Source organism: Cavia porcellus, unplaced genomic scaffold (assembly GCF_034190915.1).
Source record: "Cavia porcellus strain 051 isolate PalLab524CR breed Dunkin Hartley unplaced genomic scaffold, mCavPor4.1 scaffold_1, whole genome shotgun sequence".
In the NCBI taxonomy this organism is placed as follows: domain Eukaryota; kingdom Metazoa; phylum Chordata; class Mammalia; order Rodentia; family Caviidae; genus Cavia; species Cavia porcellus.
Window position 1 is genome coordinate 20,945,308 of NW_026947484.1, and position 25,029 is coordinate 20,970,336.

A 25,029-nucleotide genomic window follows, 5' to 3' on the forward strand; every position below is an offset into this window, starting at 1 on the left:
GACATGATGGCAAAGAGGGCAGGGGCAGGGTGCCTGTGGGAGTGGCAACCATTCTTGAGGAGAGCAAGAGTGACAAGGACATGTGCCTTACCTTCAACAGCATGATGTCGTTGATGTGTTTTTTCCGATTATAGTCTGGGTGGGGAAACGCGTTTTGTACATGGAAAACCTGCTGGGTGTCCTCTTGTTCCTTGATGTTGTGGGCCCCCAAGGTGACCTCTAGTTGGCTGTACACAGAGACAAGTGGATTGGTGGATGGGGAGCGAAAAAAGACATTACCCAGGATCTGTAAAATGAGGCCACAACTGAAACAGGGTATAGCTGTAGAGGACAGAGGGCTACCCGGCTGAATGACTGTCCCTCCTTCTTAGTACCGAGGGAGGGCACATTGAGCACCAGAGGTTCTCAGTGGTCAGTGCCTCCAGGAAAGGACATGAAACTGTTTTACTTTGCTTGGTTATGCAAAAGTATGGTCCTGAGTCTACATGTAATCAGGTTTGATTGCCCTTGTTTTCCCTTGTATCAGGAATTCTTTGGCGGGGCCTTGCTTTTCTTCCCTTGGGACATGATGACACTTTGTCGCTCTCACCAGTCATCCTCATGTTTATTTCCATGAGCTCATCAAGCTCCGCAGGAAACAGTTATTGAGAAGTGTTTCCTGTAGCCTGTGGATTCTTTTTCCTTTCTCATCTCTGTAAACAGTGAACAGCTGTCAGCACAAAGTCCTCATGAATCCGAAAGCCACTACAAAGTTTTCTAGGTTCCTTAAGCCTGATCTTAAGGTAAGCCATGTAGGCGGGAGTGGGGTTTGGCTTCATGTCCCCCGATGATCTCTCCTGAAAACAACAATAAGACTGGGTGCAGCCACTGAGTCCTTAAACAAGTATCTATTTACAGTCTCTGAACAGTTGGGCATTTGGGAGCATACAGTTTCTTGAAGTGTACAGGAACCTAGAGGAAGATGCCTGAACTTGTTTTCCAAAGTGCAGGAAATTGAGTCTTTTTCTACTTGTCCTTTTCCTCTCTTTGATTGGAGATGACTATATGTATCAGGGGAAAATAAAACCTCTGAGGCTTTTCATCATTACTCTGCTAACTTTTTACATCCCTTGAGTAAATAAAATCCTTTTGAGTCCTGTGACGTCTAGGATGGTGATGCTTCGTCCTGGCAGCCCTCTAGGTGTACTGTAGATGTGGTCTTATCCTCTTTCCTAAGGCCTGACATGTAGAGGGTGTCTCAAATCTGTTCCCTGACAGCATGAAGGAACAGCTGCAGTTAGTGTCTGGTTACTAGAGCAGTGAAGATGGGATTCTGGAAAGCAAAGAAGTGTGACTCTGCCTCTGTGGCTCTTACTGGAAAACAGAGGAGCCACTGAAGTCCGGAGGAGGAAAGCAGAGCTGGAGAAAGTTAGTAGGATTGAGGAGAGGCAAAAACAGTGTTCTGAGGAGAGAGATTCCATCCATTGTGGGAGCTCTGGGCATCTCTGCTAGGCAGTTATGAATGCAAAGCCTTTCCCCTCCCCTTACCGGGATGACGGGCTTATTCTGCCCTGTTTAGGAGTACTTGATATTTTCTTCTTTTTACTTCTCACCTGCATGAACTTTGAAGAAAGACTCTCTAGATGTGCAAGCTCAGGCTTACTGAGAGTACATTATCAACCAGCTCTTCTTGAAAACAAACTCTGGTGGCTTATGCAGTGTCCTACATGATTCCCTCTGGCGGGATTGGAGTTCAGGTTCAGAGCAATGCTTGCAGACAGAAGGCTCTGGGTTGTTGCATAGGAACAGGTGATTCATATGCTCTGTGCAATAAGATTGGGCCTCTGGAGGGTGAAGATGGTCACTCACCTGCCTCTGCTCTGGGGCGCAGAAAGAAGGCCAAGAGGAGCAGGAGCAGGTGCATCTTCCCAAGAAGCAAGAAGTGTCTCCAAGTCAAAGCTTATGAAGATTTGTCCATGTTGTCTTTTATTCCCAGCAGAGGAAAGGGGAGGAGTTGGCTCAGTGTCCTCATCTTTGTCACTTGTTTTGTGGCACTAAAACTGAGAGGCTTTCTAAAACAACACACTATTGCCACCGCCTCTTCTCATCATGACAACTTTTAAGTGTGTGAGACCCATATAATGACCACAGCTGATGATTCATATAAAATCATGTGTTCCTGTCATCACGAGAAACCCAGGTGTGCAAGGTGGGTCTGCAGGATGTGGTATTGGCCAGGATATTCTCATAAACATGGGTTCCAAGTGACAGAATTATCAATGCCAGGCTTCATCAGGGTAGTTTTAGAAGCATTTGAGTATTAGGACCATCTCTTGTGCTAGGAGCAAGCATGCTGGAGAGTGAGCTGACCATCTGATGAAAGAGACAGAAACCCAGTAACCAAACTTCAGGAAGGCCACAGTGGAGCAATGTACTTAGGAATAACGAAGTGTGGCCAGCATCCTCTCAATCCATCTGGTGACTCTGACATCATCATAGCCTCCTTCGATGGGAAACCTAAACATCTCTTATTTAATTATAAACATTCAGTGTGATGGAGTAGGACTCTCTTTTCAATATTTTTAAACAAAATGTCTGCACTTGGAGTTTTGGTCTAAATTAGCAAATTGCTGTGGGTCCTTGCAATTCAATCTATGTGTTGACATAGGTTACTTCCATTGCTTTAGTTGTGCTGTTGTGGATCCCAGTAGAATCTCATAAACTAAATATTGTGGTTTTTTGGGGGGTGTATATCAGGATAGTGATCCCTTGTTTTTAGGGATCTTCTTCTTTTCTTGTTTTCCCATCCTATAGGAATTGAGAGTTGCCTTGCTCCATGAAATTCTTCTGCCATAGTGTTACTGTTTTGAGGCCTGCCTGCCTGAATCCACTGCAACCCTGTTGCACAAGGGCCAACTGTAGATCTGAACAATTTGATTTGGTGATTTCAGCTTCATGTTCATCTTTTACATGCTTTTCTATGAGGAGTATTACACGTGAGATGCAAAAATTCCAGTGTATATTCCTTTGGTAAAGGACCATCAACATTTATTAAAGCTGAGCTTATTTTTAACTGAACTTTCCCATTAGTAAATAATTAAAAGGGAAATTTTTCTTTCTGACTCTTATTATAATACATATTCATGAAGAAAATACAGAGAGCAGGAAGGAAAAATAGCATGCATTTGTCTATGTCCCCCAGACAATTGAAAATTTTATTATACATATTTGTGTTACATAATGATTATACTTATTGTGGGAATTTTGTATGTAATGCATCTTATTTCTTCTTGTCCTCTTCTTGTCTCTTCTCTTTCCCCTCCTTACAACACTTAGTCTTCTTCTTCTCTGAAAAAAATCTATCACTGTTTCTTATTATGTATCTTTTACTTGTCTCTTCATTTATATTTCATGTTTCTTTTAAAAGAGAAATCAAGTGATATTTAATATTGTGTTGATAGTTTATTTTATTTAACATTGTGGTCCTAAGTAAAACAATTTTATACAAATGACTTATGTTTGTCCTTCTTATAGAAGAGTAGTACTCCATTGTGTAAAATGCCACATTTTTAAAAATGCATCTATTGCTGGACAGACAAACAGTATGATTCCATGTTATAATTGTTATGAATTGTGCTACTATGAACATGGATATATGTCTATCACTGTAATAAGGTTTCTCGCTCTTTTAGGAAGATAGGGAAACTGCTATCTTTAGAAGGGAGACCACTGGACTGAATAGAAGTTTACTTTTAGTTTTCTGAGGAATCACTGTACTGATTTCCATAGTCTTATATACAGCCCATTAAACTTCTGCGTTGATCTCATTAACTCAGGGCAATGCTGCATATACACTGCAATTTACTTCCCATTGTACTCATTCTTAATTAATCTTACAATTTAAACATTTTAACCACATTTAAAATACCCAATTAGTAAGTATTACCTTAATAATTGTTTTATAGTGTTATTAAAAACTTAATATGCACTAAATTTCTAAAGTTGTAAATTTAAAAAGCAACATAAACAAAGTGTAAATAATTAAACTCTGTCAGATCTTTTACTCTGTAGCATAAACAATTAAAATTAACTGATTTTCTGCACTCATTGATACTTAGCATTAACGTTTTGAAGTATGAACTAATGCATTTTTCATGAAATATCTGCATTGTTAAATTTAAAAAGGGATGATGTTAAACACATTTGTGACTCATTTTTAAAATTAAGGGGAGGCAACATTTTAATTGTGTAAGTATTTTTACGCATACAATTCAGTAGAATTTATGGCATTCAAAATGTACATTTGGAATTTCAAAATATTTCTAGCACCTCAGAACGTTATATAAATATAAAATGATTGCTCCCCATTTAGTTTTTCCTCATCATCTTGCTCACTCCACTGCTTATCGTTTTTCTCTATGCTCTTGTCTATTTTGAATATTGCATGGTTGGATCATGTTTCTAAAATCACTTTTAAATCTTCGGAAAGTTTAAACTATTTACATTTAAAATGATTACTTATAATGAAGAACTTATTTATGACCTTGTGCTACTTGTTTTTTATGTCATGTGTTTTTCACAAATCAGTTCTCGCCATACTGCCTTGTTATTACTTATAGGCTGGCACATTTAAAAAATCAAGATATATTCTTTTTTTGGTTTGTTTGTTCCTGGTGGTACTAGAGGTTGAACCCAGGGCCTTTGGACTGAGCTACATCCTACCTTTCTCTTTATTTTTTTTTTTTTTTTTACTTTTAGACAAGATTTCATTAAATTGCTTTGGCTAGATCTTAGATTTCTCCTGCAGCAGCCTTTCAGAGTCTTGGGACTGCAGGCATCCACCACCACCCCTCATTTAATGCAGAGTGATGAAGGATAGATTATCTAAATGTAGAATCCTTTCTTTCTTTTTCATTTTTCTTGGTACTGAGGATTGAATTCACACCCTGCACTTGCCAGGCAGGTACTGTGCCAGTAAGCTATGTATCCTGCCCAACAGGACTTTCTTTCTGCACTTTCCCAGTGCCTTTGGCCTTTAAGTTTCTGATGTGAGATCAACATTTAATCTCATTGAGAATCATTTTCTGGATGAATCACTTCTGTTTTCCAGTTTGGAAGGTTTTCTATCTGTGTTGTAACAGGTTCCTTGTAGTGAGTTCCCTTTTGAGTTTTGAATTTAACTTGCTTAGAAATTTTGAGCTTATTGGCTTTGTGTATTCTTACACTTCATCATATTTGGGAATTTAGGTCCATCATTTATTGGAAATGTTTTTGATTTTGAAATTATTTTCTTTATCCAGTATCTTCAACTTCCATTTTCTTTCTCTCTCTCTCTCTCTCTCTCTCTCTCTCTATATATATATATATATATATATATATATATATATATCTTATGATATATATATATATATGATTATATATATCATAAGATATATATGATTATATATATCATAAGATATATATATATATATATATATATATATATATATATATATAATACATATGATATTAAATGTGTCCTATAGGACCCATAGGCTTTGTTCATATTTCTTTCTTTTGTTTCCCAGACTGAGTTATTTCATTCATTTGTATGAAAATTTCACTACTTCTTTTCTTCTCTTTGTTCAGATCTTTATTTGGACTTTGTTAGTGAACTTTCATTTCAACTATCATGCTTTCAAGCTCCTGAAATAAAATTTTTTGTTTTTATGAGTATTCCTTACATTTTTTACATCGCGTCTGGTTTCATTTACAATTTGTAATCGCCAGATCTTGGAAACAACCCAAGTGTCCATCAACTGAGGAATGGATAAAAAAGTTGTGGTATTTCTATACAATGGAGTATTATTCAGCTATAAAGAAGGATCACATTGAGATATTTATCAATAAATGGGCGCAGCTTGAGACCATACTCATAAGTGAAATAAATCAATCTCGCATGTGTGAATACCAAATAGTTTCGCTAATGTAAGTAATGATTCAAATATATAAAAATATGTGGTAATCATGATTCCCCATTAGGTGGCCTTGGAGCCTTATAAAGTTTTCACTCATTAATTAGAAAGGCTTTATTCTGGGCTTCTTGATTTGAAAATATTTGAAGCTAGAGTATATGAAGTTTTATCCAAATATTTCAAGGAAAAAGACACTATGGTAACTACTATTAAGTCAGGTTATATGGTGGTGAAGTACTAGGTTGTTGAAACAGTCATGCTGGGACCTCTATTGTTATATTGTTATGTCCTGTTTTATCTCAATCTTCCCCTTATTGTTTTAAAAAAATTATTTAGTCATTTCTTATGTTTGTCTTAATTAAAGAAAAAATTCAAAAAATTAGGATATATAAATAGTAACTCTTTTTGATTTCCTATTAACTTGTTTTGAAGTCCTGTAGTACTCCCACGATCTTGTTTTGACTGATTAGACTCTGTTCCATTCTATATGGTAGTATCAAGTTTGAAGACATAGGCAACTACTTTGAAGACAATAAGATTCACTAAGATACTCATTCTGGTTTGACTATTGTCTTCTTTGGAAGTCCTGTAATGTTTACAATGCCTAAGTTTTATTGGTCTTGTTCTCTACTGTTTTGTCCAACTTTATAATATCTAATGAGATAGCCAATTCTTTTTAAGGAAACAAGGGACAACGTTGATAACCATTGTTGATAAACTTATACTCTGTTAAACACCATGTGATATGTCTATCCTTGGTATTGACTGACAGCTTTGTTTTGCCATATTTGACTGTATTCTCCCCCCCCCCAAAAAAGAAATAAGCACTAAGGAGTATTGAAATCCAAAGTGTGTGAATCTTGTTGTAAAAAACAGAGGGAAAAAAAAAAGAAAAAGAGCTCTAACGGATATAACAGCAAGTGTGTTTAGGGGTGTTAAATAGCTGACTGTATCAATGTTTTTGGATCATTGAACACAGCTGTTTGCAGTCTACCTGTTTGAATGTCCACCTTGTATTCTTTGATACTGTGATTTGAGGAACTATTTTCAAGATGATAATATGTAATATACTAGCAGGTGATTTCTTACTGTTATGTTTTTTTTTGTTTGTTTGTTTGTTTTGTTTTTTTGTAGTTCTGTATTACGTGTACCCTTACACCGCTTTGGTTTGTTTTGTGTTTTTCTCTTTTTCCTCTTAAATAAAAAAAATTTATTTGCAAGTTCACTTCACTGTTTTGAGGATTTTAAAGGCGGCAGATTTAAAACCATTTGTTAGTCTATCCAATGCCTAAAATGTTCAAACATGTTTTGTGTAAATTTCATTTATTGTGAGCGGGTAATACTTTATTATTCCTTTTTATTCTCTGTAATTCTTTACTCAAAACTAGTCATTGGGTGTATTTTAAATGTGAAAGTTTCCTCACATTGTAAAGTTTATTTTCCTTTCCACAGCATTTTGTTTACACAGGGCCCAAAGGATATACGTTCTCTTTCTAGAGCAATGGGTTCTTTCTCTTCTCATTTTCTCAGGGTCTCATGCTGTGAGCATTCTTACCACATTTATGGAGGGAGTGGCAGATATATATTTTGCAGGCAGTAAGAGATGTGCTGCATCATTTACCGAAATGTCCAGTGTATGATTGTAAAATTGATGTTAAATAAAAAGTTGTACCTCTAACTTCTCCTTGCTAATTATTGTAGTATATTGTTCATTATCTTGCATTGGAGTGACAAACCAGGAATAGAAAGCCCTCTTCTATTGGGCTTCTGTCACCGACTAAAAACTGAAGAACAACCTAATGCAGATATGTAAAAAGAACAGACAGCCTAGATCATACCAGGCTGCCCTTCAAAGTGTGCTCTGTTTGAAATTAGGTATTGCAGAAAACTGAGAACATTTTTGTCATTGTATGTGTCTAAATATTCCCCCAAATCCTTATGCCGTCTTAAATGTGGCTTTTTCGGAGGAGGCTGGATCTAGAATATGTGACACTGAGATTTATTCATGTTACAATGCTAAGATGAAGGTCTTTGAGATTAAGGGTGTGTGTGATTCCTCTTCAGTGTAACCTAGACAAAATACAAGGGATAGAAAGTGCCATGGTTGTCCCTTGTCCAGTTTTGTTGTTTTCTCAATGCCATGAACCATTTTCACTCTGCAATGCCTCTCTGCCATGCCACCCTGTCTGGAAATGGGTCAGTTATGGACTGAAATTTGTGCAAATTGTGAGTTAAATAAGCCTGTTTCCCTTGCAGTTTTTATGTTGGGCATTTTGTCTTATTCATGAAAAAAAAGTAGTCCTGAGAGTTGTATTAGTGGCACAGTGCTAGGGTGACTTACTGAGCAACTAATTGCTACCTTATTGTCATTAATTCTGTATGCTGAATCACTTGCCCAAACTTCCAAGATGAGTCTTTACACTGTAGCCTGGCACACTCAAATGTTTTTCTGGACTACACTAAATTCTCCAAAACTTTGGATCTCTCATTGAAGCTCCAAGTGTCTGTTCTCCAGGTCCCTCTGGCTTTACATGCTAAGACTCTGAATTTGCTGGTATGAGCTCTTAACTATTTATGCACAGATGATAAGTGGGACTTAAGAACTCCTGAAGACATAATGGGAACTGGACTTAGTGGGACTGGTATCATTTCACATTGCTGTTTAGATTCTTTCTCTCCAGAAATCTCACTGTTACTTCAGTTGTCACAGAATCAGTAACACCAGGGTTTTATTTTTCCCTATATTTTATAGTGGGTTAAATGAAGATGAATTAGTAAGTTGTGAGAGGTTTCCCGGCCTGGGTTCTGTGAAATGTTTCTGAAGGAAGCATCTTTATGGTGCAGTGAACTGCTAATTCAGTCATAAAAATCTGAAGAAGTATGGTAAAGGCACATCATAGCTATCCTGAAATAATTGGTGACTATTACTCTGTAGCAGAATGTATAAAACAAACACAATCAATGGGAAGATAAAGTGGATCCTTATTAATCCATACCTTACCATGTTTTAAGAGAGATTTATTTAGCTTGTCAAACTGCAGTTTCCATATTATGCACTGGACTTACATTTACAAATTCTAAGGATTAAACAGTCAGAGATAATACTTGATATACCAATAGTCACATGGTTTCTGAAAGTTTGGTACACACATAGAAATTGCATGCTTACTATATGAAAACTCTCTATACCTCTTACAAGTTTTCAAAATAACACTGGACAGATTTCAGGTCAGCAAAGGTAAGTGATCTCATAATTAGAGATGTCTTTTGAATGGTCACTCTAGAAAGTCTAGATATTTTCTTTGCAGGCAGTTCTTGCAATAGAGACAGCAGGATATCTTAGTATGCTGGCAGGTTACAATGGGTTTTTGGGGAAAGATCACTAGAAAGATTTCAATGCAGCTCTGAGTTTATCTTTCAGTTGGAAGAGTCTGGGGTTTAGAATTCTGGACTTTGTTTCAGTTACATGGCCCAGTTGCCTATTTCTGGATTTCCTGATCTCATTTGACAGAGACACTATAGGCTATATAAAAGGCCTTAAAAAGGTTTTTAACTATAATGTCACTTAGTTTGGGAAATGTGCATGTCAACAGAGCTTTCGGAATCTCTTTCAATCTCTAAATTTCTATATACAATACTTCTCCCTGAGTCTATACATTTTCATATACATTGCCACACCTGTATTTATATTAAATATGTGGTTTGTATGTGAATACATGTGGAGACCATACATCTAGATTTATATTTGTGTGTGTTCATGTACATCATTTCTATATGATTTTGTTGCTTTGTATGTATTCATTTTTACCTTTTCAAGCATACCCTGGAACACCTGTGTCCCAGGAGACACTTTTTCAGTCAGTTAGAATTTTTAAACCAGTTGCTTCACCTTATTATGAAGATGACCTGGGTCATTAAGATATTCTGCTACTCTACCATATTCTCCATGAACAAAAAGAAGGCAGGTGGCAGGTAACTAGAAGATGATACTGTCCCAATGTTAAAATGAATTTTAAGTTGGTTGTAGGTGAGTATTTTGGATGAGGGGTCCTTGTGCACAAGGGTAACTAGACAACACTCCAGTTGGCATTAGAATGACAGGGAATGATTGCTCCCTATGCTTGAGCAAATAACAGCCTAAAAACATGGATACAGTGTCTGCAGTTGGTCTCATAGCACAAGTGTGGTCTGTACATTAAGTGTTTGACTTTGAGGGGTCACTGTGGGCTTGAAAATGAAACATGTAGCATTAACCATTGTGGTTTGTGGGTTAGGGCTGTTGTTCAGTCTTCTGGTGCTACGTGAGCTTCTTTGAATCTAATTTTCTTTTAAAATGTAATGGTACGTGGTATGTCTTCATGTTTGAGTTTACAATACACTTTGAGGTAAACCATAAAATGTGACAGGTCTTTTTTTGTTTTTTCTCTCTGTGTGCCTGCATCTCACAGTGTGTACACATTTGGAAACCTCCAGACCAGAAGATCTACCCAGTCTTTCTAATATCCTATTTGCTCTACTAACATAAAATGGGACAATGCTCACGAACATTCTTAGTGTAAGATACATATATGCTGTTATCCTAAAATTTTTCATTTATGTGGATTTCTCAGACAGATTCAGGCTAACCTAATTAACCTGGGTGAAGAAACAAGGCTTTGGTACAATGTCATATGGCTGAGGTTTGTGAAGGTTTGGAGGTCTCCTACCATGCTCGCTTTTGAACCTCCAGCACCTGGCACCTGCTTTACATCTGTTTGCTGATGAATAACAAATGGTTGCTTTCAGTGCTTCTGAAGAAAAATTTTGTAGCTATTCTATATGTACCTACAACCTGGGGAGGGACGTACGGTCTTGGAACAGAGGCTATGTTGGGATCGGTGAAGCAGGGCTGAAGCTATTGAATTAGTTCTTGTCTCAATGCATGCTGAGCTCATGAGGGATGTTGGGCCAGGTAGGAGAGTTTTGTTTGCATAGCCAGGAAATGGAAGTGAGAGCTCTGGGGAGAGTTCTTGCCTGATTTTTCTCTATGACTATCCTGGTACCAGCAAAGGCTGACTTCTTAGAATCAAATAAATATTGTCTGTAGAGCAAGACTATTTTGATTTTTGTGACTTTCAAACCCAGATATAAACCAACAATCTCACACAGGAAAAGTGTAATATAAAGTGAGAGAACCCACAGTAATTACATAAAAGGCTGTTTTTCTGTGTATCTACTGTCTGACACATAGTATTACCTGAAAATTAATCTATGTATAAGTGGAAGAGGGAATGGTGATTTCTAGTCCTGTTGTAGATGTAGTCAGTCTCACTTAAGTGGTCATTACAGACTGGTAATCAATCATGGAGTTCCAACTCAGAGACCTTGCCCTTAGCCATGACCAAAAAGGACAGGCTGAAAGAAATCAGGATGCTGAGTGTCCTCTCAGAAGGTGGGCTCTGAGCTTAGGAGCAAGATCTGTCTTTCTGAGAACTGACAGTGCCCTGCTTAGTGTAATGCTCTGGCCCAGCTTTCTTTGGACATATCCTGCCTTCTTTGTCCTCTATGGATAGGGTAGAAAATAAGCCAGTATCCAAAAGTGACCTAGGAAGAATAATATAGAAATAAGTCCACTAGGAATCTCATGGAACCCTTGAGATTGTGGACAGTGAAAGATGGAAGAACAGAATCTCAGGCAATCTGAAGCTTCTGGCTGAGCCCAATGGTCCCTGCCACCAAGAGGATGTACTGCTAGGAGAGGAGAGCATGCTCCATGCTTTGTACCTAAATAGATCGGACTGTCATTGGCACTAATACTCTGCCCAGGAATCCTATGCTAGTGTTTCTCCAAAGGACTAGAGATCAGTGTGCTAAGAAGTTACCTGAATTTCCAATTTCATTGCTACATTATTCATAATAGTCTAGTGTCAACTTGTGTCTATCAATGATTGAATAAAGAAAATGTGATATGTATGTTTTAGTATTATATATATATATATATATATATATATATATATATATATATAATCCAAACTATATTAAAAAAAAGATCCTGTCATTTGCAACAGCCTGGATATACCAGGGGACTATTATTTCAAGCACAAACAGCCAAGCACAGTAGAACAATATAAGTTGTTACTTACATGGGGAATTGAAAATCATTGTAGTTGTAGACATAGAGCACAATAGTAGTTGTCACAGGCTAGGGATTTAGGAGCATTTGGAGATGTTGGTCAGAGGGCGCAAAGATTTAGCTAGACAAGAGAAATAAGATTTTTGATATCTATTTGTACATCACATTGATCATACTTAGTAGTGTGTATACATCACACTGGTCTTAGTAGTGCATATTTTAGAATTGCTAAGTGCAAATTTCAGATGCTCTGAGTATGAAAAATAATACTTATTAAACTATTGGTTGTGTGGATCAGCCTTAATCATTCCAAATTGTGTATATATATATATATATATATATATATATATATATACCATAACAACTCTTAGAATACCATAAATATCTTCAAGAAAAGAATTTTGAAATAATATTTAAGTATCATTTGATTGAGTAAATCCTGGCATGGGAAAAATAGTATTTGGTGAAAGGCATGGGAATTTATATATATTCATTTCTTACTGTGCTTTAGAGGATATACCAGCGACTGTAGATACATTATATAAAAATCCAGTGTTGGAGATACCTATTACTAATTAGATGTGTAGATAAAAGAGGATGAGAAACCTTAGATAGTATGTCAAGTAGAACGGAGGTAACAGTTCACCTGTATGTCCAAATGCAAACTTCCATTACCTCTCCCTGTAGATAATAAAAGTCACAAATTGGTAGATCTCAACTCAGCTGTCCTAGTAAGGTAACCTGGTGCAGTCAGCATACCCCTGTGATGGCCTTCCATTGACTTTCATTCGCTGTCACTAAGGGTCAATTCAGGGAATCCTATATTCCCTTAAACATCAGGATCAATCATCTACCTATCATCATGGCCCACATAAACAGATGACAGCTGCCTTGTTATTCAGGAAAAGACAAATAGACCAGAAAATTTCAAGATTGTGGAGATGGAGCCAAAATATGGACTGACAATTACAAGACCAGGGCTGCTGGTAGGCTGATGTTTAGGGAATTTGGCTCAGTCCAAGCTTTCTCCTAACTTCTGCATTACTTTTGGTCCTCATTATCTTTTCTTGGGAATGTGTTTCTTTTTATTTTTTTAGAGTAGGATTGGGACCAATCTACAGGAATACTTTTCAAAGGAGTTATAAACTACAAACCCATTTGACCAAAGTAAATAGAACCCGGGAGTATTCGTGTATATGACTGGAAAACTTACTAAATATTATTTTTTGTTTTTTTGTTTTATTGATTTTCTTCCCCCCCCCCCCCCCGAGGAAGGAGCCAGATCTTCAGTAGGTGTTAGGTGCAGGAATTTTGATTTTCAGGCTCCAGTCAGAAGCTGATTTTTCCTTGTAAAGCTACACAAGACAATTAATTATGAGACTGTGATGTAGCATGCTTTGTAAACAGATGGGAGAAGGCATGCCTTTGAGAATTACATGATCTCAGAGTGAGATTTAACTCTGTGCCACAAAAGAATGTAGTATTTTGTGTATTTGAGACATAGAGGCATTAAGCTTGAGCCAAATTCTGCCAGGCAGTGTGGATATTAGTGACCTGACCCTGCAGCCCAAGGTGGAGGGACTGTTCAGCAAGGTAAACAAAGCACCCACAGCACATTTGTTCAACAAAATGCCATGCACTTTGTTTTCTCTAAACTATGAACTTCTCAACAATGAGAAGCTTGGATAATATTAGATATCATGGATGTATCAGTAACCATGATGACTTAAATATTACAGATATCTCCCCATTTTCTTCTGTGTTGGCCTCCCAGACTCAAGTTTGATTCTTCAAGGAGGGCACTGTAGTGCTGACAGGGATTATGGTTCCCAGCAGGTTGACTGGGTATGTGTGTTTCCTGTAATTGGATTTTGTATGATAACATTTATATCTGTTTCCTTTCAAACAAATGAAAATAAGACTGCTTCATTATCTTTTCACCTATGGGCCCTCTTTTGAATCATTTAGCAACTTCCTATCTGAAAAGTGTGTGACTATGGTCATTTTTAAATCTCATACAGTTTTAAAGTATCATGTGATAATGTTGATAGAAACTGTAAGAAGAAATATAAATAAGATGTTTTATTTCACAGGTTTTCCACACAGGATTCATTGGGCAATCTGGAGGATGGAGAGGGAGTTGATTTGGAAAGTCTGTGACCATACCAGGTTCACTGGGATCTATGATTATGTTCATCATAGAACGTAAGACCTGGCACTATTTTTTGTTTTTTACCTAGGACTGAGCTCAATACCTTGTGATTGCCTAGCAGGTGCCTTGGCAGGTGAGCTAATCCCCAGCCTCTGGCCTAGCACTTTGTATGCACTAATACAGAAACTGTTCCACTATTGTCACAGTAAGGAGGAGATTATATTGGTAAATCCAGAAAAAGTTATTGGAATCCTAATAAATAAATTTCAATCTACCAAGTCCAGTGAAATTCATGCCATGAATAAAGAGTTATACCAGTATCAGTAGTTGTGGGGAACCAAGGGGTTCCTGGGTCCAGTCAAAAGAATACCTAAGCAGAATAAAGGCCACCACCCAGTTCTGAACCAAGGTTTCATTACCTTGTGAAGAGAGACAGGTTTTAGTCCTGGATTGGGAGATTTGAAAAGGTTACAATATCAAATCAGTGTGGCCTCATACGGAGAGAAGTTGGTGGACAGTGACAACTCTCGGAGGGATAAAAATTGGCAGCCAGGTGGCTGTAAGCCAAGGTTAGCCTTGGTCTTAGAGCAGAATGGAGAAGGAAACAAATTTCAGGTGAAGGGAAAGAGTCAGTCAGGTTACCCGGCACTCCCTGTGTATCCCTAAAGCTGTGGGAGAGAAATGTCCTGCTCAGGAATACCCTTCCTCTACCGAGCCTAATGGGGTCCCATAGTGACCTCAGTGGTGCCTGGCTGAACTCCAGGACCCATGAAATCATCCCCTTCCCCTCTACATGTGACACAAAAGAAGTCACATATTCCCATGGAGCCCTAGAAAGAAAGATGTCCACTTTTTCTTCAGTTGGTGCTTAACTGTAGCCCTTGCAAAAAGAGAGGCTGTGGAGAAGCTAAAGTGTGTAAGGCAGAGCTTGGTAACAGTTTTGAGAGGGGATTTGGAAAAGTATTGAGTGGATAAGGAGTGGAGGAGGCAGAAATCATCAGAACTGTGTCACCGTCCTGCTTAGCACAGAGTTGGTCCCCATGAACCAACATAAGTGCGCAAACAAAAAACTAGCCTTTCACCGAGATATAACATTTATTTAGTTGCTGGCATCTGCTCTAGAGTGATTCTACACTCAGCTCCAGGTAAGATGGTTGCTCATAGAGGGGATTTACTTTACTGTGTGCAGTCAGCTCTCTTTCATAGTATTCTTTATCCAGTGTAGAAACCATGAGACTTTAATAAAGATACATGGTGTTTTTCCATTCTTTCGTCCATAGGAGAAAATGCCCTGTGCCACATTATTACACACCAGGGGGCCTCCGGAGTCACCCTGTAAATAGACAGTGAGTCTGTGAACCATGGCACCACTTAACTTCTCATTTCCATTATCCCAAACCCTCTCATGCTGTACTGATTGTAAAGTCTGCTTTTGAGAGATTAGAGGGAACTACAGGCTGTTAGCTGCTGAGCTCTGACTATGGGCATTTTCACTCTTGGAGCCAGCCTTTGTCTTCATCCCCAGGTCTGGACCTCAGCCCTGTAGAGTTGTGAGGACCACTCATTACAGGCCAGGGAGGCTGACGACCAGGTTGGACAATGAGCAGAGATGATGAGCTCATTGACCCCGAGGGCTTCCCTCTCAGAGGAGAATATAATTCCTGCACACCAAGGAAACAGTTTTCTCATGCCTGTGCCATGAGCTCAGGCAATGTTTTACAAAGTGAAGCTTCCAGTGGTGTTTCCTTCTCCAGAGGTCCCTTAGTAAAGTGGTAGCGGCTTTAGGCTTTAGTATCTCCCAGCTCAGGCTTCTCCCCTCTCTTTTCTGGGAGAAACATAATAGTCTATTTGGTGAAGGAATCCATGATGCTTGGGTCTCCTGGTACTAGATCTGTCCCAAACACTCTTTCACACAACTCCAATTGTGACAGATGCCTCATTTACCTTAAACAAAGTATTTTTATTCTTTGTGTCTCCCACACAAATCTCAGTAGCACGATTATACTTTTTAAAGGGGTCCTCACATTTCTCATCATTCTGCACTACCATCTCCACTTCCTGCAGTGTGCTTGGAAATCTTCCCCCTGGGGAAAATCGTCCCCATCCAGCCACCTGGCACCGGATACCTGGCTTCACCTGGGTCCTGCCCTTGGGCAGCCTGAGGAGCTGCACAGCTTTAGTCAGCTTGGCCTTTTTCTCCAGCTGGTGGAAAATAAGTAAGGAAGTCCAGTTCAGTGTATGCTCCTGGGTATGCACAGTGTGATGGACATGATGGCAAAGAGGGCAGGGGCAGGGTGCCAGTGGAAGTGGCAACCATTCTTGAGGAGAGCAAGAGTGACAAGGACATGTGCCTTACCTTCAGCAAAATGATGTCGTTGATGTGTTTTTTCTGATTATAATCTGGGTGAGGAAATGCGTTTTGTACACAGAAGACCTGCTGGGTGTTCTCTTGTTCTTTGATGTTGTGGGCCCCCAAGGTGACCTCTATTGGGCTGTACACAGAGCCAAGTGGATTGGTGGATGGAGAGCTACAAAAGACACTACCCAGGATCTGTAAAAGGAGGCCACAGCTGAAACAGTGTATAGCTGTAGAGGACAGAGGGCAACCTGGCTGAATGACTGTCCCTCCTTCTTAGTACTGAGGGAGGGCACCTTGGGCACCAGAGGTTCTCAGTGGTCAGTGCCTCCAGGAAAGGACATGAAACTGTTTTACTTTGCTTTCTTATGCCAAAGTATGGTCTTGGGTCTACATGTAATCAGGTTTGATTGCCCTGGTTTTCCTTATATCAGGAATACTTTGGTGCCAACTTGTTTCTCTGCCCTTGCGATATGATGACCCTTTCTCACTCTCACCAATCCTCCTCATGGTTATGTCCATGAGCTCATCGAGCTGCCCAGAAAAAAGGCACTGAGAAGTGTTTCCTATAGGCTGTGGACCCTTTTTCATTTCTCACCACTGTAAACAGTGAGCAGCTGTCAGCACAAAGTCCTCTTGAATCAGTAAGCCACCACAAATTTTCCTAGATTTCTCATGCCTGATCCTAAGGTAAGCCATGTAGGGGCTGGAGTGGGGTTTGACTTCATGTCCCCCAATGACCTTTCCTGAAAACATCAAGAAGACTTGGTGCAGCCACTGAGTCCTTGAACAAGTATCTTAAAATCTCTGAAAAGTTGGACATTTGGGAGCCTGCAGTTTCTTGAAATGGACAGGAACCTAGAGGAAGATGCCTGAACTTGTTTCCCAAAGTGCAGTAAATTGAGTCTTGTTCTACAAATCCTTTTCCTTTGTTTGATTGGAGATGACTATATGTATTAGGGGAAAATAAAACCTCTGAGGATTTTCATCATTCCTCTGCTAACTTTTTATATCCCTTGAGTAAATAAAACCCTTCTGAGTCCTGTGATGTCTAGGATGATGATGCTTCATCCTGGCAGCCCTCTAGGTGTACTGTAGGTGAGGTCTTAAAATCTTTCTTAAGGCCTTACATGTAGAGGGTGTCTCAGATCTGTTCCCTGGCAGCATGAAGGAACAGCTACAGTTAGTTTCTGGTTAGTGGAACAGTGCAGATGGAATTCTGGAAAGCAGACAAGTGTGAGTCTGCCTCTGTGGCTCCTACTGAAAAACAGAGAAGCCCCTGAAATCCAGAGGAGGAAAGCAGAGCTAGAGAAAGTTTGTTGGAGTGAGGAGAGGCATCAACAGAGATTCCATCCATTGTGGGGAGCTCTGGGCATCTCTGCTAGGCAGTTATGAATGCAAAGCCTTTCCCCTCCCCTGACCGGGATGACTGGCCTATTCCACCCTGTTTAGGAGTTCTTGATATTTTCTTCTTTTTACATCTCACCTGCATGAAGTTTGAAGAAAGCCTCTCTAGATGTGCAAGCTGAGGCTTACTGAGGGTACATTGTCCACTGGCTCTTTTGAAAACAACTCTGGTAGCTTATGCAGTGTCCAACCTGATTCCCTCTGGTGGGATTGGAGTTCAGCTTCAGAGCAATGCTGGCAGACAGAAGGCTCTGGGGGTGTTGCATAGGGACAGGAGATTCACATGCTCTGTGCAATAAGATTGGGCACTTGGAGCGTGAAGATGGTCACTCACCTGCCTCTGCTCTGGGGAGCAGAAAGAAGGCCAACAGGAGCAGAAGAAGTTGCCATCTTCCCATAAGCAAGAAGCGTTTCCAAGTCAGAGCTTGTGAAGATTTGTCAATGTTGTCTTTTAGCCCCCAGCAGAGGAAATGGGAGAAGTTGGCTCAGTGACCTCATGTTTGTCACTGGTTTTGTGGAGCTTTTCCCTGAGAGGCTTTTTAAAACAACACACTACGGCCATTGCCTCCTCTCATCATGACACCTTTTAAGTGTGTAAGAGCCGTATAATGACCACAACTGATGATTCAGATGAAATCATGTGTTCCTGTCCTCACCAGAAACCCAGGTGTGCAACGTGGGTCTGCAGGATGTGGTATTGGCCAGGACATTCTCATAAACATGGGTTCCCAGTGACAGAATTATCAATGCCAGGTTTCATCAGGGTAGTTTTAGAAGCATTTGAGTATTAGAACCATCTCTTGTGCTAGGAGCAAACATGCTGGAGAGTGAACTGACCATCTGATGAAAGAGACAGAAACCCAGTAGCCAAACTTCAGGAAAGCCACAGTGGAGCAATATATTTAGGAATAACAAAGCTTGGCCAGCATCTGATCAATCTATCTGGTGACTCTGACATCATAGTAGCCTCCTTCTAACTGAATGCTAAACATCTCTTATTTAATTATAAATATTCAGTGTGATGGAGTAGGACTCTCTTCTCAATATTTTTAAACAAAATGTCTGCACTTGGCATTTTTGGTCTAAACTAGCAAATTGCTGTGGGTCCTTGCAACTCAAACTATGTCTTGACATAGGTTACTCCCATTGCTTTCGTTGTGATGTTGTGGATCCCAGCAGAATCTCCTAAACTAAATATGGTGGTGTTTTGGGTTGTATATCAGGATAGTGATCCCTTGATTTCAGGGCTCTTTTTCTTTTCTCTTCTTCCCATCCTATAGGAATTGAGAGTTGCCTTGCTCCATGAAATCCTTCTGCCATAGTGTTCCTGTTTTGAAGACTGCCTGCTTGAATCCACTGCAACCCAGGTGCTCAAGGGCCAACTATAGGTCTGAACAATTTGATTTGGTGATTTAAGCTTCCTGTTCATGTTTTACATGTTTTTCTATGAGGAGCATTACACTTGAGAAGAAAACATTCCAGTTTATCTTCCTTTTCAATAGAGGACCATCAACATTTATCAAAGCTGAGCTTGTTTTTAACTGAACTTTCGCAGTAGTAAATAAATAAAAGGCAAAATTTGCTTTCTGACTGTAATTATAATGCATATTCATTAGGAGAATTCAGAGAGCTGGAAGGAAAAATAGCATGCATTTGTCTATCTCCCCCAGACAATTGAAAATTTTATTATACATATTTGTGTTACATTATGATTATACTTATTGTGGGAATATTGCATGTAATGCGTCCTATTCTTTCTTGTCCTCTTCTTGTCTCTTCTCTTTCCCCTCCTTATAACGCTTAGTCCTCTTCTTCTCTGAAAAAATTCTGTCACTGTTTCTTGTTATGTATCTTTTATTTGGCTCTTTAATTTATTTATACTTTAGGTTTCTTTAAAAAGAGAAACCATGTGATATTTAATGTTGTGTTGATTGTTTGTTTTACTTAACATCGTGGTCCTAAGTACAACCATTTTCTACAATGACTCATGATTATCCTGCTTTTAGAAGAGTAGTACTCCATTGTGTACAATGCCACATTTTGAAAATGCATCTATTGCTGGACAGACAAACAGTGTGCTTCTAAGTTATAACTGATGAGTTGTGCTACTATGAACATGGATATGAGTATATTACTGTAATAACGTTTCTCGCTCTTTTAGGAAGATAGGGAAACTGCTATCTTTAGAAGGGAGATGGCTGGGGTGAATAGAAGTTTACTTTTAGTTTTCTTAGGAATCACTGTACTGATTTCCATAGTCTTATATACAGCCCAGTAAACTTATGTTGTGAGCATATTAACTCAGTGCAATGCTTTAGAAACAATGTAATTTACTTCCTATTGTACTCAGTCTTAATTAATCTTACAATGTAAACGTTTTAAATATATTTAAAATATCCAATTACTCAATATTACCTTAATAATTGTTTCATAGTGTTATTAAAAATTTAATATGCAATAAATTTCTAAAGTTGTAAACTAAAAAAGCAACATACAATGTAAATAATTAAACTCTTCCCGATCTTTGCTCAGTGGCATAAACAATTAAAATTACCTGATTTTCTTCACTCATTAATACATAGCTTTAACATTTTGAAGTATGATCTAATACATTTGTCATGTAATATTTGCATTGAAAAATTTAACAAGGGATGATGCTAAATACATTTATGACTCATTTTTAAAACTGTGGGGATGCTAACATGTTACATGTGTAACTATATTCAAGCATACAATTCAGTAGAATTTGTGGCATTCAAAATGTGCATTTGGAATTTCAAAATATTTCTAGCACCTCAAAATGTTGTATAAATATTAAATGATTGCTCCGCATTAACCTTTTTCTCATCATCCTGCTCACTGCGCTGCTAATCTTTTTTCTCTATGCACTTCTCTATTTTGAATATTGCATGGTTGGATCATGTTCCTAAAATCATTCTTTAAATCTTTGGAAAGTTAAACTATTTACATTTAAAAGGATTACTTATAATGAAGGGTTTTTTTTATGACATTGTGCTACTTGTTTTTTATGTCATGTGTTTTTCACTCATCAGTTCTCTTCAAACTGCCTTGGCATTTCTTATAGGCTGGCACATTTAAAAATTTGGGATATATTCTTTTTTTGTTTGATTGTTACTGGTGGTACTTGAGGTTGAACTCAGGATTTTTAGAGTCAGCTACATCCTACCTTTCTCTTTAGTTTTTACTTTGAGGCAAGATTTACTAAATTGCTTTGGTTAGATCTTTGGTTTCTGCAGGAGCCTTCCAGAGTCTTGGGACTGCAGGCATCTACCACCACCCCTCACTTAATGCCCAGTGATGAAGGATAGATTCTCTGGATGTAGAATCCTTGGTTGATGGCTTTCTTTTTCTTTTTTCTTGGTACTGAGGATTGAATTTATACCCTGCACTTGCCAGGCAGGCACTGTGCCATTAAGCTATACATCCTGCGCAACAGGACTTTCTTTCTGCACTGTATAGAGATGGTCCCAGTGCCTTTGGCCCTTAATGTTTCTGATGTAAGATCAACTGTTAGTCTCATTGAGAATTTTCTGGGATGAGTCACTTCTGTTTTGCTGTTTAGAAGGTTTTCACTTTGTGTTGTAACAGTTTCCTTATAGTAAGTGCCCTTTTGAGTTTTGAGTTTAACCTGCTTAGAAATTTTGAGCTTATTGGGTTTGTGTATTCTTATACTTCATCATATTTGGGAAGTTTGGGGCCATTGTTTATTGGAAATGTTTTTGATTTTGAAATTATTTTTCTTTCTTAAGTATCTTGAACTTCCATTGTCTCACTCTTTATATATATCTGATATATATATATATATATATATATATATATATATTAAGATAAAAATGTATATGATAAATATGATATTGAATATGTCCTATATGATCCTTAGGCTTTGTTCGTATTTCTTTATTTCTTTTGTTTCTCACACTGAGTTATTTCATTTTATGAAAAATTCACTAGTTCTTTTCTTCTCTTTGTTCAGATAGTTGGACTTTGTTAGTGAACTTTTCATTTCAACTATCATGCTTTTACGCTCCAAAAATTAATATTTTTGTTTTTATGAGTATTCTTTACTTTTTTATACATCTTGTCTGGTTTCATTGAGTTATTTGTGAGTTCACTTCAGTGTTTTGAGCATTTTAAAGTGGGCGGATTTAAAACCTTTGGTTAGTCTGTCCAAAGCCTAAGATGTTCAAAACTGTTTTACATAAACTTCATTTTTTTGTGAGTGGGTGATATTTTATTGTTCCTATTTTTTCTTTGTAATTCTTTGCTCAAAACTAGTCATTGGGTGTATTGTAAATGTGAAAGTTTCCTTACATTGCAAAGTTTTTTTTTTTTTTTTTTTTTCATTCCATAGCATTTTGTTTACACGGGGCTCAAAGTTTATACTTTATCTTTCTAGAGTGATGGGTTCTTTCTCTTCTAATTTTTCTCAGGGTCTCAAGCTTGAACATGCTTACCACATCTATGGAGGATGGGACAGATGTATATTTTGTGGTAGGTAAGAGATGTGGTGAATCATTTACTGAAACGTCGAGTGTATGATTGTAAAATTGATGTTAAATAAACCTTTGTATCTCTAACTTCTGCTTGCTAATTATTGTGCTGTACCTTGTATTATCTTGCATTCGTGTGACAGACCAGGAATAGAAACCCCTCTTCTATTGGGTTTCTGTTCCCAACTAAAAAATTAAGAACAACCGAATGCATATATGGTAAAAGAGCAGGCAGCCTAGAAAATTCCAGGCTGGGCTTCAAAGTGTGCTCAGTTTGAAATTAGGTATCGCACAAAACTGAGAACATTGTTGTCATTATATGTGTCTAAATATTACTCCAAAGCCTCATGCAGTCTTAAATGTGGCTTTTTCAGAGGATCGTGGATTTAAAATGTATGACACTGAGATTGATTCATTGTGCAATTCTAAGATGAAAGTCTTTCAGATTAAGGGTGTGAGTGATTCCTGTTCTGTGTAACCTGGATAAAATACAAGGGATAGAAAGTGCCATGGTTGTCCCTTGTCCAGTTTTGTTGCTTTCTCCCTGACATGAACCATTTTCCCTCTGCAATGCCTCTCTGCCATGCCACCCTGCCTGGAGATCGGTCAGTTATGGACTGAAATCTGTGCAAATTGTGAGTTAAATAAACCTGTTTCCCTTGCAGGTTTGTGTTGGGCATTTTGTCTTATTCATGAAAGAAAAGTCGTCCTGAGAGTTGTATTGGTGGCACAGTGCTAGGGTGACTTACTGAGCAACCCATTACTACCTTGATGTCATTAATTCTGTATGCTGAATCATTTGCCAAAACTTCCAAGATGAGACTTTACAGTGCAGCTTGGCACACTCAGATGTCTTCCTGAACTACACTAAATTCTCCATAGCATTGGCTCTTTGCTTGAGGCTCCAAGGTGTCTGGTCTCCTGATCTCTTTGACCTTACACATTGACAATCTGAATTTGCAGTTATGAGTTCTTAACTACTTATGCACAGATCGTAAGTGGTACTTAAGAACTCCTGAGGACATAATGGAAACTGGAATTAGTGGGACTGGTATCAATTCACATTGTTGCTTTAGGTTCTTTCTCTCCAGAAATCTCACTGTTGCTCTAGTCATCACAGAATCAGTAAGACCAGGGCTTTATTTTTCCCAATATTTTCTAATGGGATAAATGCAGAGGAATTAGTTTGTTGTGAGAGGTTTCCCAGCCGGGGTGCTGTGAAATATTTCTGAAGAAAGGATCTTTATGGTGCATTGAACTGCTTGCTCAGCAATAAAAATCTGAAGAAGTAAGGTAAAGGCACATCATAGCTATTCTGAAATAATTTGTAACTATTTTTTACTAGCAGAATGTATGAAAGAAACACAATAAAAGGGAAGATAAAGGGCATCATTATTAATCCATACCTTACCATGTTTTAAAAGGGATTTAATTAGCTTACAAAACTTCACTTTCTATATCCCGAACTGGACTTACATTTACACATTCTAAGATGAAACAGTCAGAGATATTAAGTGCTGTATCAACAGTCAAATGGTTTCTGAGAGTTTGCTGCACACACAAACACACACACACACACACCCAAAAAAAAACAACCTCACACATACACACACACACACACACACACACACACACACACACACACAAAACACACACCGAAGATGCATGCTTACTATTCTGAAAACTGTCTATCACTCTTAGAAGTCTTCAAAACAACTCTGTACAGATTTCAGGTCAGCAAAAGGAAGTGATTTCATAATTAGAGATGTGTTTTGAATGGTCACTCTAGTAAGTCTAGATATTTTCTTTCAGGCAGTTCTTGCAATACAGGCAGGAGAATATCTTAGTATGCTGGCAGTTTCCAGTGGGTTTTGGGGGAAAGATCACTAGAAAGATTTCAATGTGGCTCTGAGTTTATCTCTCAGTTGGAAGAGTCTGAGGTTTAGAATTCTGGACTTTGTTTCAGTTACATGGTTCAACTGCCTATTTCTGGATTTCATGATCTCATTTGACAGAGACACTATAGGCTACATAAAAGGTCTTTAAATGTTTTTAACTATAATGTCAGTTACAATGGGAAATGTGAGTGTCAACACAGCTTTGTGAATCTCTATCTATCTCTAACTTTCTATATGCAATACTTCTCTCTGTGTTTCTATACATTGTATTTTCATATACATTGCCACACATGTATGCATAATAAATATGTGGTTTTGTGTGTGACTCCATATGCAGAACCTACTAGATTTTTATTTGTGTGTGTTCATGTACATCATTCTATATGATTTTGTTTCTTGTATGTCTTCATTTTTACCTTTTCAAGCATAGCCTGGAACACCTGTGTTGCAGGAGACATTTTTTCACTCAGAATTTTTGAAGTCAGCTGGTTCACCCTTATTATGAAGATGACCTGGATCATTAAGATATTCTGGTACCATATTCTCCATGAACAAAAAGAAGGCAGGTGTCAGGTACCTAGAAGATAATATTTTCCCAATGTGAAAATGAATTTTATACTGGTTGATTGTTAGTATATTGGATGAGGGGTCTTTGTACAC

At 38.2% G+C, this 25,029-nt stretch overlaps 2 protein-coding genes and 1 long non-coding RNA gene across 3 annotated transcripts in view; all 3 read right to left on the minus strand.

The window, feature by feature from the left end:
• LOC100734223 (granzyme B-like) overlaps positions 1 to 25,029 on the minus strand; it is a 166,224-nt gene that overhangs the window by 41,605 nt on the left and 99,590 nt on the right. The window lies entirely within an intron of this gene.
• The window catches only part of LOC111755426 (uncharacterized), a 57,199-nt gene that overhangs the window by 16,308 nt on the left and 15,862 nt on the right, over positions 1 to 25,029 (minus strand). The gene's annotated exons all lie outside the window — the stretch shown is intronic.
• Positions 15,277 to 18,281, minus strand: LOC134470327 (granzyme B-like). Its single transcript, XM_063246267.1, has 4 exons — positions 18,040 to 18,281; positions 16,554 to 16,748; positions 16,142 to 16,399; positions 15,277 to 15,530 (listed from the first exon to the last, which is right to left on the minus strand). The coding sequence occupies exons 1-4, from the start codon at positions 18,043 to 18,045 to the stop codon at positions 15,387 to 15,389; spliced, it is 603 nt and encodes a 200-aa protein (XP_063102337.1). The 5' UTR covers positions 18,046 to 18,281; the 3' UTR covers positions 15,277 to 15,386.

Bases quoted from the DNA above. Each gene is read 5' to 3' on its own strand.
- LOC134470327 (XM_063246267.1), bottom strand. The intron at 16,400-16,553 runs GTAAGGCACATG...ATTTTCCACCAG, and splicing joins ACGACATCATTTTGCTGAAG to CTGGAGAAAAAGGCCAAGCT. The intron at 15,531-16,141 runs GTAAATGAGGCA...GTCTATTTACAG, and splicing joins ATAAAAATACTTTGTTTAAG to GGTGACTCCGGAGGCCCCCT.